The 17,685-nt window shown below is 44.7% G+C and overlaps 1 protein-coding gene across 1 annotated transcript; it reads right to left on the bottom strand.

The window, feature by feature from the left end:
• Positions 1-3,387: 3,387 nt before the first annotated feature.
• Positions 3,388-9,105, bottom strand: LOC127336225 (ent-kaur-16-ene synthase, chloroplastic-like). Its single transcript, XM_071825717.1, has 14 exons — positions 9,027-9,105; positions 7,933-7,982; positions 7,556-7,832; positions 7,254-7,434; positions 6,795-7,012; positions 6,596-6,716; positions 6,426-6,523; positions 6,152-6,339; positions 5,913-6,025; positions 5,737-5,832; positions 5,439-5,654; positions 5,193-5,334; positions 4,857-5,102; positions 3,388-3,806 (listed from the first exon to the last, which is right to left on the bottom strand). The coding sequence occupies exons 1-14, from the start codon at positions 9,103-9,105 to the stop codon at positions 3,405-3,407; spliced, it is 2,427 nt and encodes an 808-aa protein (XP_071681818.1). The 3' UTR covers positions 3,388-3,404.
• Between the last annotated feature and the right edge of the window lie 8,580 nt (positions 9,106-17,685).

Below are 17,685 nucleotides of genomic sequence, written 5' to 3'. Positions count from 1 at the left end.
GCTGCTGCGAGGCCGTCTGCAGCTCAAACGGGGGCGTCGAAGGATGCTGAGGCGGCGTAGCCGGCCGCCCCGTGGCCGACATCTGCCCTCGCGATGGCGCCGTGGCCGGCTGCTGTGGCAGCGTAGTCAGCGCCAAAGATCCGGGCAACTCGTCCTGACGTGTCGAGGTCGAGAGAGACAGCTACGGCGGTGGCACCAAGTCCATCTGTGGCGAGGTAGAAGACGGAGCTGGTGCCCCCCGCTGCGAACTCGGTGAAGAGGCCCGTGAACTAGTCGAGGAAGCCGGACGAGTACGACCCTGCATGAAAGTCCGAACTCTGGACGGTGAGGAAGCACGTGAAGACGTCGGAGGTGAAGCGACCAAGTGTGGACACTCCTCCCTAGCGCGAGCCACGATCTCTCGTCCTCGGTTCGTCATCGGTGAGTGGTTGAACGGAGTCAATGCCACCTGCGCAGACGGGCCCGCCGAAGTGCCAGAAGAATGCGTCGGAATATGTCCATCAACATCCATATTTGCAGTCTCTGGCGCTGCATCCGGTGCGGCCTCATCAAACCTCTCCTCCTCAGACCCGTGAGCACCATCAACATCACCTCCGTCCTTCCAGAAAAAAGGCCGGAACCAAGTGTCTGGCTGAAACCCCACTGCCTCTCGACGGAAACGAAACCTATAACCATTAAGCTGAAGCAGAGCAATCACCTCCATGCAACCATTATCTTTCTCCAGAGCTGAAGGATCACGCATCGCCACAAGAACCCGAATAATCCCCAGGGATCGAAGAGAAAACAAGTCAACATCGAGAGTAGTACCAATAAGAGAACCCACTGCCCAGAGCCCTAAGAAATGACGGACAGAGTCAGGTACACCTTCAACATGGACCCAAACCGGCTCCATAACAAAAGCTGGCTTAACATCCTGGTGCACCCATGAAGAAACTAGAGCCTGAGCATTAATCTTGGGCACACTCATCTGCATACCATCAATCCTAGACAAATCTTCAGCTGTAGGAATAGCAATAAGGAACACATTAACCCCATGGGCCATCGCCTCCCACTTCCATGCAGGATTCCAAGGACACATGCGGACCATAAGACTCAATATCTGTTGCAGTGACAACCCCCTCCCCTGACACCTGCACCAAAGCTGTAGGTGCTCCAGAAGTAATCAGCTGAGGCTTATAAACCGAGTCCGGTAGCTGAAGATCAAGCGTGGCATCATTACCACAACCAACAAAGAAACTCGTAGGCCTTGGCAACTTCAGGATAGGACACCGAATGGTGGGGTGTGCCCCAGAATCACAAACCAAACAATAATGGATAACCTTACAGTCCTTTGTTGCATGAGTATTAACGGCACATTTCCATCAACGTCCCGCTTTCTTTTGCTTCACCACTGGTGCAACAGGAACATGTACAACAGGAGGCATCTGTCCAGGTTGCTGCGGTGGTTGTTGCTGCGCAGGTTGCTGCATAATTGGCTGCACCATACTCTGTTGGCCAGCCACCGGATAATGGAAAGGACCAGGGTATGGTTGAAACGGCTTCTGCGGGACGTACTGCATCTGAGGCACCGGCAACCGAACTGGTGGGCGGTACCCCGGTGTCGGTCTCGGAGCTGGTGTAGGTGGGCGTGGGGCAGGCGCAGGTTGCGACATAGGCACCCCAGCCGGCCAACCTTGGAAGCCGGGGGGTCCCATGTAGGGCTCGGTGGCGGCCGAAATCGTAGCCGCCGGGGGAACAGACCCAGGCGCAGCCGTAGCGGGTCCTGGCGCCGCCGCAGGCGCCCCGGAAGGCGGAGGGGGCCGCGCAGCCCCGGCCATCCCGACGTGCGAAGACACCCCGGCGACGACCTGCGCGAAGGAGCGCAACGATGCAGATCTTGGCGATGGATAGGACGGAGATGGCGATGTGGCGGTGCTGTCGAAGAAAGCGTGTGCGGAGGCGGCGACGTGAGGGAGAGCTGTGGCGGCGGAGACGTATGATGATCGATACAAATCTTGGTCGACAGACCGTGATCGTATGTGATCGTCGATGACTTCGCACCGAGGCGCTCTCTGCACAGCCATCACGGCCCGGCCAAACCAGGCCCACCTAGGCTGCAGCCCACCCAACACCGCCAGGGAACCCGCGTCGTTCGGTTTGAACCGCGGATGAGCCGCCGCGATTGTCGTCCGCGCCGCCGACGCCAGGGGAACGTCGGCCGGCTCCGAAACCGGAGCAGAAGAGCTCCACGATGCAGGGATGTCACCAGCCACGTCACACACCCCAGACTTACCAAGCGCAGCGTCGATGAAGTCCGCAAGAACAGCCGGAGGTGTGATCCGCTTGGGCGGCAGGGGACCTTTCCACGCCCTGAGCTTCATCGATGGCTTAGGTAGACGAAAAACCGGCGGCGAGGACGATGCCGGTCTTCCTCCCCTCGCTACCTCCTCAGCCCTTGCCGGAGACGAAGACCTAGCGCGCTGAGCCGCCTGCTTCCTCTCCCAAGGCCGGGATGCCGCCGTCGGGTACCCGATCTTAGCCGAGATCTCGTCGTCTTCGAACACCTCGCCGATGGGAAGAAACCTTGATCCCGAGCCAGTAGATCCACCCGCCGGCGAGAGAACCGGGCAGATCGGCCGACGCCGGGGCCGAGTCGCCGGCGTGACCCACGCTACGCCGTCCGCCTCGCTCATCGCCTTACGAAGCTACAGAGATCTAGCCTTAACCGCAGGTCCCGGCCTGCCCGACGCTCTGTAGATCAAGGGCTAATATGACAACTAGGATTGCAGGAGCCATGAGGAAATAAATACAAGAACTTGGTAAAACATCTAGGAGGCCAACTACTGCTATTAGTTATTTTGATGCACTGCTTGAACTTCAACCTTGAGTCTACCTTGGTCTCTTTTTTTTACATCAACATGGTTGCAATAGGAAATTTTTGCTGCTGCGGCCTCTACTCCAATTGGACATGAAATCCTTACAAAAAAAAAACCACACAAAACAGCCAAGAACAAGGCATATCAGAGCTGGTCAAATGTTAATTGATCACGGAGCAACCAAGATCCGTACAGGATGATGCTGCATTCTTATTTTGAAGAACACGCAACCAGCCTGTCAGTTGTATTAAGGTATGAAAAATCTTCACAAGCACAACGCGGAGACTGGCATGACCTTTACATTAGAAACCATAACTATACAAGAGGCCATTTTTCCTCCAAAAAATTATAATTATTGCACCAAAACAACAAGATACCGATTTTCCTTCAACCCAAGGCTTCACATGTCACCATTCAGAATGTAACTATAGTACTCCCTAGTACTCCCTCTGTCCCACGATCTAGACCCTTGTGGGATGGAGGAAGTAATTCATTCTGTACCACCTCATAACTAAGCAGGCATCCTCTTTAAAAACTAAGCAGGTATTCTTATGGTGTACCAGATCCCTCTTTTTTTTCTTCTTTTGAGAAAAGTGCGCGATTCTTTAGGAAATCCTTATTGTTCTGATTTAGCTTCAAAGATGGATCGCAGATTTGGAGTTTGAGAGGCTCATAGATAACTGCGTTCACTGCGCCGACCATTTCTTTTGGCGAGCTAAATCCATCTGTCTGAGAGTAAAACAAGTGATTTACCTTGCACATCTTCCAGAACAGCTCCTTGCATACCTTAGGAACAACGCTATCTTTCATAAGAACCAACTTGAGCAAGTCTCTCCGACACGAGGCTATAGACTCTCGTACCAACTTTTTAGCCGCTTCTGAGGACATGGAGCCATCACTGTAACCAACATGTAGTGAGACACTATTCACTTTTCCCTGGCTGCCCTCTCTCTGCATGAGTAGGTGAAAAATATGTCAGAATATCCAAGTAGATACATGGATCGGTATTACTTTTTTGATTACGTTTCTTTGCTATCTATACTTCTTATAAAGCAAAACCCAACTAACTGCAATTAATGTTAGTCTATCTCTACATGCAAGCCATCCACATCATCTATTTCATTAGCCAATCAAATATCCATGTCATCCCCACTAACATTCATTATTGATGTATCCTTGCATGCAAGCTATCTATGTCACCATTTTTTGATTAAAATACCCAGATAGATAATTTATAGCCATCAAATATAAAAAATAATGTGAATTAAATTTAGCATCTCAACTATTTTGGCCAATTGAATATTGCATACTTCTACAGACAATTCATATTACATATGTATTATACCATTTCATTTAGACAATATAATTTTTTAGAAGATTCCCGCTGCAACGCGTGGGGTATCCTTCTAGTTTGATACAAAAGCCTAGTCGAATTTCCATCCTGTTTGTCATACTAAATACTATAATACAAGTTTTTGGGTAAAATATACATATGTTTCACGAGACTTCCGTGTTTAACTGAACTTATACTTCAACCTGAGAAAGGTAATTGTCCAACAACCACAAAAACAGTTGATGCAACCTTTTAATCAGAATCCACCAAAATAATCTTTGTCTATCTCCTTTTTGTTTAGTTAATGTGGAATTAATTTTATATCTTCGATCATTAGAAAAAACCACACCATTTATAATATAATTTTTTTGATAAGGGGAAACAAAGCCTCGGTCTGTGCATCAAAATGATGACTAACAGTCTTAGCTTTATCAGAACTTATAGTCCATTAGACTTAATAGAGGTGGTCTTTTTTGCCAAAAAAATGGTTGTGGTGCCACTAAACTCACCAACTACTGTTATATATTAGCATATAAATTTACGTGTAGTGAAATAACATAATATAACATTTAAAAAGATATATTTCTGTCCTGCTATATTAAATCTTTATATACGGGAATGGATACCACAAAGTTAACACTCATTTTGTCATATGGTGGCCCACATACCTCAAAACCTTGGATGTCATTCAAGAGACGGCCACAAGTGCTCATTAACCTGAATAACTCATTCATCTCTTGATCTTTAACAACTGTCTCCAGAATTTCATGTCCGAGCAAATACAATGACGGGGGTACAATAGGCCCCAACCCATAGGAGGTATTTGCATTTATCATGTACTCATCAACTGTGGGCACGTATTGGCTTCTCACCCATTCTGCTTCAGTTAACGCAGACCTCAATGTTTGTATCCACTACAGATGCAACTTAGCTCATTATAGAAACATGATTTTTCGGTAGATAACACAATGCAACTCAATAACAGGGATCATACGTGCACTCACCAATTCTACCAGGTGTTTCCTAACATCTCGGTTTTGTACCTCAGAAGCCCTCTCCCCAAGCTGATTCACTGTAGTATAGATAGCAAAAAATAATATTCTTACTGTCTCGGAGCAAAACTGAAGTTCATGGTACTCATCCCACCTAAGAAAACAATTAGCAAAGCCGGGCAGACAACTTCTTAGCAAGGGCACACAAAATAAACATCTAGAAAAAAGCATCAAAAGAGATAAAGTTAAGAATTATACTTCTGAACTAACGCTACCAGATTTTCTAACTCTTCTTTTGATCCCTCAACATCGAAGAAGTCATCAGCAACAGTAACGAGCACAGAATTTTTAGCCCATGAAATGCGAGCATCAGATAGTTCTGGAGGAAATATGGTAGCAGAAGCAGAGAGGTAGCAATATGTCTGTTTCTGCCTTGCAAACTGTAGCTGGTTCAACTTGTTCTCTTTCACCCAACTGTTGCAAGAAAAAATTTCATAGAACTCTAAGAAAGGGTGTTATTAAGATAAGATACCATGACACGCAAAAAAAAAATTACCTTTCAAGATGGAGGAGTTCATCCTGGTAAATAAACTGAGAATAGTTGAAATCTTCAACAGCCAAAGCAAGATGGTCTTCGTTTACACGACATGGCCTGTAACACATCTGTACATGTGAGTAACATTTCTAATAATATGATTCACATAAAGTTCCTTTTGTACATTATCATCTTACAAGTATGTCGTCTTTAGCATCTTATAACCCCTAGCGTCAAAGCATTTGATGTTCCTCCTATGGTCTAGACGTTCCATTGTGGCATAAAAGGGAAACTTGAGGGTGTACTCCACCTGAAATTAAAGAAGCACATAATTAAACATAAACTAAACCCTTAATCAAATATATGATCAATTATTTTAATAATTGTATTTTTTTTTTGTATGCAAGCACCTCCCCTAAAATTGACTCTCTTTTACCTCATCAGAACACATCCTTTCCAGTAATAAGCTGCTTGACCAGAAGCCTATGTCATCAAGAATTGGTTCATTTTTTGATACACTAACTCTTGAAGCTCTGTATAGTTCTAGTAAAGATTTTGTATCATTTAGATATCCTTGAAGTGAACTATGGAAAGCAGAGGCTTTAGCAACATGGGATAACTCATCTGCATCAAATTGAATCTTGTGAGCTAAATCAAGACCAACAAGATTTCCTCATCTCTCTGTAAATTATAGCATGAGGAAATACTACCCGAGTAAACATCATATCCGTTCATCCGTAAAATGCGAAATGCCATTGCACATGTTTCTACATCCAACATGATTTCATCATCTCTCTGTAACCACAAACTACACAACAATACATAGTTAACTATACAAGCGACTAAACATAAGTACCAAATCTTTACTCGTGGCCATTACCTGTATGTTATATCTAGGATGCTCTTTATCTCACTTGAAAAATGACGAGATATTCCAGTCTTCTCAAGTGAATCCACCATTGAAAGCTGGCAATATATGTTTATTGGGAACACCGGTGGTACTACAACAGAAAATTTTGATAAGGTAGCAATAATCTACAACATACAAATTACTCACAATGGGAGGTACATCAACCCACCTGAACTACCAAATTTACCAACAAGCAAATTTAAGTATTGGAGGGCTTTGTCATTATAATTATATATTAATGCAGCGGCAGTTGCGGAAGGAGAGTTGAACAAAGATCCATTGTTCCTCTGAAACTTCATGACTACATCCCAATCCAGGGTGTTTCCTAACCCTTCAGCAATATAAACCATGTATGCTTCTCTCCCGTAAGATTTATCCCCAGCAAGTCTGTATCACACATATCGTTTCTCATTTGTGCTTCAGAATATGGTTATTCCAAGAGATGTAGAACTAAATAAGAAATAAACAACAAATCGTTCCATAAAAAGAGAGATAAGAAACAAATCAGCCAGTGAATTTCCATTCATATTGCCCGCCCATGCGTACTAACAAACAGTTGTGGGAGAAATACTAAATGAAATATGTGCATATATACAAAATTTTGTGTTATAGTGGTCACTTCACAAACCTGTTCAATTCCATCTGCCTGATGTGAAGACAAGCATCAAACTCATATTGTTTTATAGGAAATTCCAAACCTATCCCAATGGCTAGGTTAAACATACCAGTAAAAATAATATTGAAGCCTATAGGAGCAACTATCTGCTCATCCATAACAATAGAGAAATTTCTACCGACAAAATGTAGTCCTGCCCCGCAAGGAAAAAATAAGTCATGTTAGTATAGATCATTTTATATTAGTTAGAACTTACATATAGTCTAAGTAAAATATCTTGAAATTATTAGAATTAAATTCATCCTTTTTTGTACCTCTCATGATGTGCTCCGGACCAACATTCCATTTCTTAAGTGCAATAATGCATGCCAATGTCGATAAGAGACTAGACTTGTTGGTTGATAAGTCGTATTCATTAATACCCCAAGATCCATTATTCCATTGGTTTTGCAATATCCATTCAACACATTGAGGGAAGCAGGGAGCTTGAGGGAAACCTTGCAAGGGCACCATAGCCACCCATGCCGTGTCGTATGGAGATGACAAAACTTCTGGCTCCCGTAGCTCTTTCTTTATTCTAGCCTTCCTTTCCTAATTTGCATGTAAAACATTACATTTAGTTGTGACTATAATGCCGTAAGATTATCCCTAAGTATTTAGATAAAACAAGGATCGAGAGTGTTGTGTATACCTTCTTTTGCATTTTATCATTTTCTCCTACCAAACTCTTCTCAGTATATGCTGTTCAATGAAAGAACATTTATGAAAGTGCCAATTAGATGGTGTTGCTCTCGTACATACAATATTTACTCTAGTAACTAACCTGCAACAACCACATCAAATATAAAACAACATATTATAGGCCCATGCTATCCGAGCTCCTAGATAACACATACCGCAAGCTCCCTCACTCTTACGCCTCTTCTTTTATTGCAGCTTCCTCTATCGAATCTATTGCCCCACTAATGCACACTTCCTACAATCTTGATAATGAGGTCACCAAGAAGGTGGCATCGGGTTGATGGACTTATTATTGTGTAAGCCTTTGTCGAATAATACAACAAAAAAGTTGTGTGTGGCATTTTGATGCAGATGCTGGGGTTCAACCTCTTTTTCTAAAAAAGAAAACTAATACACACATCCTTTCCACACTGCATCTTCCTTAACTCTCGTGTCATAGTGTGTTGACATACTTGCCTCATTTAAACCACCACTCGCAATGAGCATGTTAGGATACTAGGCAGTGTTAGGAAAATTTGTCCCACTTCTCTAGTAAGAGTGTACGGTAGCTTATAAGGGAGAATAGTCATCCTCCTATCAGATCGGTCTTTTAGGATAAAAAAGCATCTCCGTTTGTGGAAAAAGACTGGATATGCTAAATGACTGAAATGCCACACAAACGTGTGGAGGTGGGACACTAACAGAGCATCTGATCCTTGGTCCTCGAGCAGCCCACCGCTTCCTTGGGAGCATAGTGGGTGAGGATGGGATGAGAGTAATATCAGGTTAAAAAACATATGACATGTTCGTTAAAAAAGCACATCTATACTTAACAAAATCCTACTAAATGCAATTAATGTTTGTCTATCTTATTATCTCACTACAAGAATGGCCAGAGACGCCGACGGCCAAACCCTACGCCGAGGGCTTTTTGTCGGGGCCGTCGGCGTACGGCCTCGCCGGGGCAGCGCTGGAAGCCGGCCGTCGGCGTTTAGGTACCGTCGGCGTACAGGTTCCTACGCCGAGGGCAGCCGTCGGCGTCTACCTGGCCCTCGGCGTAGGTACCAGCATAGCTGCTGCCAGAGCGGCGACGCGACGGCGCGGTCACGGCGTCAGGTAAGACGCCGAGGGCTACCCTCGGCATAGGGCATGGCCCCCCTATGCCGACGGCCACCCTCGGCATATAGATTTTTTTTTCTTTTTTCTCTCTCTCATATTACTTTATATTATGTTTCTATTATTTATTTACTAGTATGCATTATGTAAAAAATGGTTCTATTTTTTAAGAATTCCCTAACCCTAACTTTAACCCTAACTCTAACTCTAACCCTAACCCTAACTCTAACCGTAACCCTAACTCTAGCCCTAACCCTAACCCTAGGGTTTCCACATACATTGCTAACGCTAACTCTAACCCTAACTCTAACTATAACCCTAACCCTAGGGTTTCCACATACATTGCTAACCCTAACTATAACCCTAACCCTTACCCTAGGGGTAGATCTGCGGGGTCCCGCCCTAGGATTTCCCAAGAAACAGATCACCGGAGCGTCAGAATTGTTGGAAAACTTGCTTCTGCCCCTAACATATATGTACAAGTGTGATGTAAGGTTTGGCTAACCTTGGATGTACCCGACGTTGACGATTTCCGCATAATGGGCTAACACTTGGTAAAATCCAGGATCTGTATGTGGAAACCCCCGCCATGGCTCAAACGGAGCCTATTTTATGGTAAAGTATGCCCAACCTATGGTTTCCATGTACATATGTCCTAAACAAAGCAAAATAAATAAAAAAGTCCACTGGTAAATCCTCGCACGGAGAAAGCTATAGGGGTAGATCTGTGGGGTCCCCGCCCCAGGGTTTTCCAAGTTACAGACCACCGGAGCGTCGGAATCGCTGGAAAACTTGTGTGTGCCCACATGGCATGCACAAAAGTGATTTGAGATGGTTTTATATCCAAGGATACCCCCCAAGGTGTGTCCGGCTTCTCGGACAGGGGGTTCCTACACTTAGGCAGATTATGGATGTATAGGGGGAACTCCCTCAGAGGTGAACTGGAGAGAAAAGTGATACATTTAAGAACTTAAGACCCACACACGATACAAAACACTTAAATAACTAGACCCACACACATACCAAAGCGCTTAAAGTACTAGACCCACACACGAACCGAAACACTTAAAGAACTACACCCACACACAGGAACCAAAACACTTAAAGAAACTACACCCACACAGGAACCAAAACACTTAAAGACACACGGACTCGACACATACACATATTAATCAGAGAAGTCGAAATCTTCATCCTCGCTGGGGGTGTCCTCTGAAGCGGTGGTTGTGAGGTTCCACGACCACCGTTCATCATTCTCCCCCCATGTCGACGCCTCTCCTTTGGCGTACTCTGCTTCAACCTCGGCCTTCCTCTGCCGCTTTCCCGCCCTCCTCTCTCTCCTGTACGCCTGCTTGTCCTTCCAGAATGCGCGCATTGCCTCAACGTCTCCGGGATGGTCTCTGCGCCACTGTGCCATGAACTGCTCGTCCGCCTCGGTGGTATCAATCCGCCGCTGGCCAGCCCTGTACCGCCGCGCTTCACCCTGTGAGCGAAGTAGCGGCTCAGTAGAGAGACTCTGAGCTTCCGTCAGAGACCTGACCTCCGGGAAGTTCATTTCGTGGCGCGGCCGGTGATGTCTACGCCCCCTCCTTTTCCTGTAGACAGTGTTGGGCCTCCAAGAGCAGAGGTTTGTAGAACAGCAGCAAGTTTTCCCTTAAGTGGATCACCCAAGGTTTATCGAACTCAGGGAGGAAGAGGTCAAAGATATCCCTCTCATGCAACCCTGCAACCACAAAGCAAGAAGTCTCTTGTGTCCCCAACACACCTAATAGGTGCACTAGTTCGGCGAAGAGATAGTGAAATACAGGTGGTATGAATATATATAAGCAGTGGCAACGGCACCAGAAAAGTGCTTTGCCCAGGACAGTAAACAAGCAGTAGTAACACAGCAGTAGTAACGCAGTAAAACAGTAAACAAGCAGCGATAGCAGTATTTAGGAACAAGGCCTAGGGATTGGACTTTCACTAGTGGACACTCTCAACATTGATCACATAACAGAATAGATAAATGCATACTCTACACTCTCTTGTTGGATGATGAACACATTGCGTAGGATTACACGAACCCTCAATGCCGGAGTTAACAAGCTCCACAATTCAATGTTCATATTTAAATAACCTTAGAGTGCAAGATAGATCAACATAACCAAATAGATCACATCAATACCATCATAGTAATAGTTAACTTCACAATCTACAAGAGATCACGATCATAAACTACGCCAAGTACTACATGATGCACACCCTGTCCACTTTACACCATGCAGGAGGAATAGAATACTTTAATAACATCACTAGAGTAGCACATAGATGAATTGTGATACAAAACTCATATGAATCTCAATCATGTAAAGCAGCTCATGAGATCATTGTATTGAAGTACATAGGAGAGAGATTAACCACATAGCTACCGGTACAGCCCCGAGCCTCGATGGAGAACTACTCCCTCCTCATGGGAGACAGCAGCGTTGATGAAGATGGCGGTGGTGTCGATGGAGGAGCCTTCCGGGGGCACTTCCCCGTTCCGGCGGCGTGCCGGAACAGAGACTCCTGTCCCCCAGATCTTGGCTTCGCGATGGCGGCGGCTCTGGAAGGTTTCTCGTACCGTGGCTTTTTTCGTCTCGAGGTTTTAGGTCGAGGGCCCTTAAATAGGCGAAGAGGCGGCGTCAGGAGGTCAACAGGGCGCCCACACTATAGGGTGGCGCGGGCCCCCCTGGCCGCGCCGGCCTAGGGTTTGGTGGGCCTATGCCCCCTCTCTGGCGGTTCTCGTGTGTTCTGGATGCTTCCGGGCAAAATAGGAACCTGGGCGTTGATTTCGTCCGATTCCGAGAATATTTCGTTACTAGGATTTCTGAAACCAAAAACAGCAGAAAACAGGAACTGGCACTTCGGCATCTTGTTAATAGGTTAGTTCCAGAAAATGCACGAATATGACATAAAGTGTGCATAAAACATGTAGATGACATCAATAATGTGGCACGGAACATAAGAAATTATCGATACGTCGGAGACGTATCAGCATCCCCAAGCTTAGTTCCTGCTCGTCCCGAGCAGGTAAACGATAAACAAAGATAATTTCTGGAGTGACATGCCATCATAAACTTGATCATATTGTAAACATATGTAATGAATGCAGCGATCAAAACAATGTAAATGACATGAGTAAACAAATGAATCATATAGCAAAGACTTTTCATGAATAGTACTTAAAGACAAGCATCCATAAGTCTTGCATAAGAGTTAACTCATAAAGCAATAATTCATAGTAGAGGCATTGAAGCAACACAATGGAAGATTAAGTTTCAGCGGTTGCTTTCAACTTGTAACATGTATATCTCATGGATAATTGTCAACATAGAGTAATATAATAAGTGCAATATGCAAGTATGTAGGAATCAATGCACAGTTCACACAAGTGTTTGCTTCTTGAGATGGAGAGAAATAGGTGAACTGACTCAACATAAAAGTAGAAGAAAGGTCCTTCAAAGAGGAAAGCATCGATTGCTATATTTGTGCTAGAGCTTTGATTTTGAAAACAAGAAACAATTTTGTCAACGGTAGTAATAAAGCATATGTATCATGTAAATTATATCTTACAAGTTGCAAGCCCCATGCATAGTATACTAATAGTGCCCGCACCTTGTCCTAATTAGCTTGGACTACCGGGATTATCGCAATGCACATGTTTTAACCAAGTGTCACAAAGGGGTACCTCTATGCCGCCTGTACAAAGGTCTAAGGAGAAAGCTCGCATTGGATTTCTTGCTATTGATTATTCTCAACTTAGACATCCATACCGGGACAACATAGACAACAGATAATGGACTCCTCTTTTATGCATAAGCATGTGGCAACAATTAATTTTCTCATATGAGATTGAGGATATATGTCCAAAACTGAAACTTCCACCATGGATCATGGCTTTAGTTAGCGGCCCAATGTTCTTCTCTAACAATATGCATGCTTAACCATAAGGTGGTAGATCTCTCTTACTTCAGACAAGACGAACATGCATAGCAACTCACATGATATTCAACAAAGAATAGTTGATGGCGTCCCCAGTGAACATGGTTATCGCACAACAAGCAACTTAATAAGAGATAAAGTGCATAAGTACATTTTCAATACCACAATAGTTTTTAAGCTATTTGTCCCATGAGCTATATATTGCAAAGGTGAATGATGGAATTTTAAAGGTAGCACTCAAGCAATTTACTTTGGAATGGCGGAGAAATACCATGTAGTAGGTAGGTATGGTGGACACAAATGGCATAGTGGTTGGCTCAAGTATTTTGGATGCATGAGAGGTATTCCCTCTCGATACAAGGTTTTGGCTAGCAAGGCTATTTGAAACAAACACAAGGATGAACCGGTGTAGCAAAACTCACATAAAAGACATATTGAAAACATTATAAGACTCTACACCGTCTTCCTTGTTGTTCAAACTCAATACTAGAAATTATCTAGACCTTAGAGAGACCAAATATGCAAACCAAATTTTAGCATGCTCTATGTATTTCTTCATTAATGGGTGCAAGGTATATGATGCAAGAGCTTAAACATGAGCACAACAATTGCCAAGTATCACATTACCCAAGACATTTTAGCAATTTACTACATGTATCATTTTCCAATTCCAACCATATAACAATTTAACGAAGAAGAAACTTCGCCATGAATATTATGAGTAAAGCCTAAGGACATACTTGTCCATATGCTACAGCGGAGCGTGTCTCTCTCCCACAAAGTGAATGCTAGGATCCATTTTATTCAAACAAAACAAAAAACAAAAACAAACCGACGCTCCAAGCAAAGCACATAAGATGTGATGGAATAAAAATATAGTTTCAGGGGAGGAACCTGATAATGTTGTCGATGAAGAAGGGGATGCCTTGGGCATCCCCAAGCTTAGATGCTTGAGTCTTCTTGGAATATGCAGGGATGAACCACCGGGGCATCCCCAAGCTTAGAGCTTTCACTCTTCTTGATCATAGTATATCATCCTCCTCTCTTGACCCTTGAAAACTTCCTTCACACCAAACTTCTCATAAACTTCATTAGAGGGGTTAGTACATAATCAAAAACTCACATGTTCAGAGGTGACACAATCATTCTTAACACTTCTGGACATTGCTCAAAGCTACTGGAAGGTAATAGAACAAAGAAATCCACCCAACACAGCGAAAGAAGCAATGCGAAATAAAAGGCAGAATCTGTCAAAACATAACAGTCCGTAAAGACGAATTTCTAATAAATACTTCCGTTGCTCAGATCAGAAAACTCAAAACTAATGAAAGTTGCGTACATATCTGAGGAACACGCATGTAAATTGGCATATTTTTCTGAGTTACCTACAGAGAAAACAGCCCAGATTCGTGACAGATAGAAATCTGTTTCTGCGCAGAAATCCAAATCTAGTATCAACCTTCGATTAGAGGCTTCACTTGGCACAACAAAACACAAAACTAAGATAAGGAGAGGTTGCTACAGTAGTAAACAACTTCCAAGACACAAATATAAAACAAAGTACTGTAGCAAAATAACACATGGGTTATCTCCCAAGAAGTTCTTTCTTTATAGCCATTAAGATGGGCTCAGCAGTTTTAATGATGCACTCGCAAGAAATAATATTTGAAGCAAAAGAGAGCATCAAGAGGCAAATTCAAAACACATTTAAGTATAACATGCTTCCTATGCATAGGAATCTTGTAAATAAACAAGTTCATGAAGAGCAAAGTAACAAGCATAGGAAGATAAAACAAGTGTAGCTTCAAAAATTTCAGAAAAAAGAGAGGTGTTTTAGTAACATGAAAATTTCTACAACCATATTTTCCTCTCTCATAATAACTTTCAGTAGCATCATGAGCAAACTCAACAATATAACTATCACATAAAGCATTCTTATCATGAGTCTCATGCATAAAATTATTACTCTCCACATGAGCATAATCAATTTTATTAGTAATAGTGGGAGCAAATTCGACAAAGTAGCTATCATTATTATTCTCATCATCAAATATAGGAGGCATATTGTAATCATAATTAAATTTATCCTCCATAACAGGTGGCACCAAAAGACTACTATCATTATAATCATCATAAATAGGAGGTAAAGTATCATCAAAGTAAATTTTCTCCTCAATGCTTGGGGGACTAAAAAGATCATGCTCATCAAAACCAGCTTCCCCAAGCTTAGAATTTTCCATATCATTAGCAACAATGGTATTCAATGTGTTCATGCTAATATGTTCCATGGGTTTTTTAATTTTCGGATCAAACCATCCATGTCTTAAATCAGGAAATAGAGTAAAAAGCTCATTGTTGTCCATTATGCCTTACTAGTGTAAACAAGAAACAAAAAGATGCAAGTGCAGGATCTAAAGGAAATAGCTTTGAGTACTTACGATGCGCCGGAAAATAGCTTAGTAGCCGAGATCCGGAGTGTGAGTACCTTTTACCTTTCCTCCCCGGCAACGGCGCCAGAAAATAGCTTGATGTCTACGCCCCCTCCTTTTCCTGTAGACAGTGTTGGGCCTCCAAGAGCAGAGGTTTGTAGAACAGCAGCAAGTTTTCCCTTAAGTGGATCACCCAAGGTTTATCGAACTCAGGGAGGAAGAGGTCAAAGATATCCCTCTCATGCAACCCTGCAACCACAAAGCAAGAAGTCTCTTGTGTCCCCAACACACCTAATAGGTGCACTAGTTCGGCGAAGAGATAGTGAAATACAGGTGGTATGAATATATATAAGTAGTGGCAACGGCACCAGAAAAGTGCTTTGCCCAGGACAGTAAACAAGCAGTAGTAACACAGCAGTAGTAACGCAGTAAAACAGTAAACAAGCAGCGATAGCAGTATTTAGGAACAAGGCCTAGGGATTAGACTTTCACTAGTGGACACTCTCAACATTGATCACATAACAGAATAGATAAATGCATACTCTACACTCTCTTGTTGGATGATGAACACATTGCGTAGGATTACACGAACCCTCAATGCCGGAGTTAACAAGCTCCACAATTCAATGTTCATATTTAAATAACCTTAGAGTGCAAGATAGATCAACATAACCAAATAGATCACATCAATACCATCATAGTAATAGTTAACTTCACAATCTACAAGAGATCACGATCATAAACTACGCCAAGTACTACATGATGCACACCCTGTCCACTTTACACCATGCAGGAGGAATAGAATACTTTAATAACATCACTAGAGTAGCACATAGATGAATTGTGATACAAAACTCATATGAATCTCAATCATGTAAAGCAGCTCATGAGATCATTGTATTGAAGTACATAGGAGAGAGATTAACCACATAGCTACCGGTACTGTCGGGGGGAAGACCCCGGATAGGGCAATGGACGCGGAGCAGCCGGCTGGCCGCTGGCCGGCTCGCGGCAAAGGCCGGCTGAGGAGCAGCCGGCTGGCGCCGTGGCCGGCTGGTCCGGAAGCCGGCTGGCTCTAGGTCCTAGTCGGCCTGGCTACGGCCACCAATGCTGTAGCTGGGCCGGCTTCTACAAGCCATATCCGACTGGGGTTTGTACCTCAGACCGACTCGAGGCTGGCGAGTCTTGCACTGGAAGGAACTGGGTTGGTGATCCGGGTTCCTAAAGTCCACGCTGACTCCATCTTCCGTAAAGCGCGGGGCACTGTGGAGCAATAGTGCCGCGCGACAGACAGGCCGTCAGGGCTTACGACGATCCGTACTAGCTACAGTGGCTGACGGCGACAGGGACACCTCCTCCATACCGCTGACCATGGCAGCCGGATGGGACAGGCCACGATGCCTCAACCACTCCTGACGTCACTGCCTCGGGAAGGAGCGGAAGCCGAAGCCGGCCCAGCCGGCCAGTAAACTATAGGGTCTTATATGTAAAGTGCCGGTGCCTATATAAGCCGCACTACCCCCTCTCGTGCAGGGGATCGATCATTGATTGCTTTCACCCACCTACGGAGCTGCCCTGTGAGAGAGACCATAGTCTTCCTTAGCCTCTCAGGAGCAGCCGGACACAGCTCTAGGAGCACCATTGTATTGTGTGATCATCATATACACTCATAGCAGGAGTAGAGGTTTTACCTCCATCGGAGGGCCTCGAACCTGGGTACGTCGCCGTGTCGCTCGTGCCCATACCCGCATCCGGATACCGCCGTGAGATCCCTCAGGAACCACATCGATTAGCCACCCTATGGCATATGCCGTGACGATACCACGACATTTGGCGCCCACCGTGGGGCCTTCAGCATCCTCGGCCGGTGTCTTCATCCGGACGGGCCTCACCATCACCACCGGCGAGCGAGTCGCTTCAGGCTTGATCTGGAGATTCGGCTCCCTCAACTGCGTCAGCGATAACGCTGGCTGCTTCGCTGACCGGCCCTTCCCAGCCGGCGGCAGCGTCATCTCCTTCGGTGGCTTCGACATCTACGTCGCCACCGTCGCACCGCCGCGCTACCCGCGGCAGGTGCTGCGCTGCGCTAGCCCTCCTCCGCGAGCCGGCAGCAGCGCTCCCCACCAAGAACCCGCGCATGCGCGGCCCCCACTTGGAGCGCAACATCGACCCCAACGCCTCCGGCTCAGGCCCGAAAGCGCCACCACCACCGT

The sequence above is a fragment of the Lolium perenne genome, chromosome 2 (genome assembly GCF_019359855.2).
Source record: "Lolium perenne isolate Kyuss_39 chromosome 2, Kyuss_2.0, whole genome shotgun sequence".
Taxonomy (NCBI): Eukaryota; Viridiplantae; Streptophyta; class Magnoliopsida; order Poales; family Poaceae; genus Lolium; species Lolium perenne.
This window is presented reverse-complemented; position numbering and strand designations above follow the sequence as displayed.

Excerpts from the sequence above, each read along its gene's own strand:
- LOC127336225 (XM_071825717.1), bottom strand. The coding sequence starts at position 9,105 with ATGCCGAGGGTAGCCCTCGGCGTCTTACCTGACGCCGTGACCGCGCCG. Across the intron at positions 6,340-6,425 it reads CGGATATGATGTTTACTCGG|ATGAGTTATCCCATGTTGCT; the intron begins GTAGTATTTCCT and ends AATTTGATGCAG. Across the intron at positions 5,655-5,736 it reads GAACTCCTCCATCTTGAAAG|TTGGGTGAAAGAGAACAAGT; the intron begins GTAATTTTTTTT and ends TTCTTGCAACAG.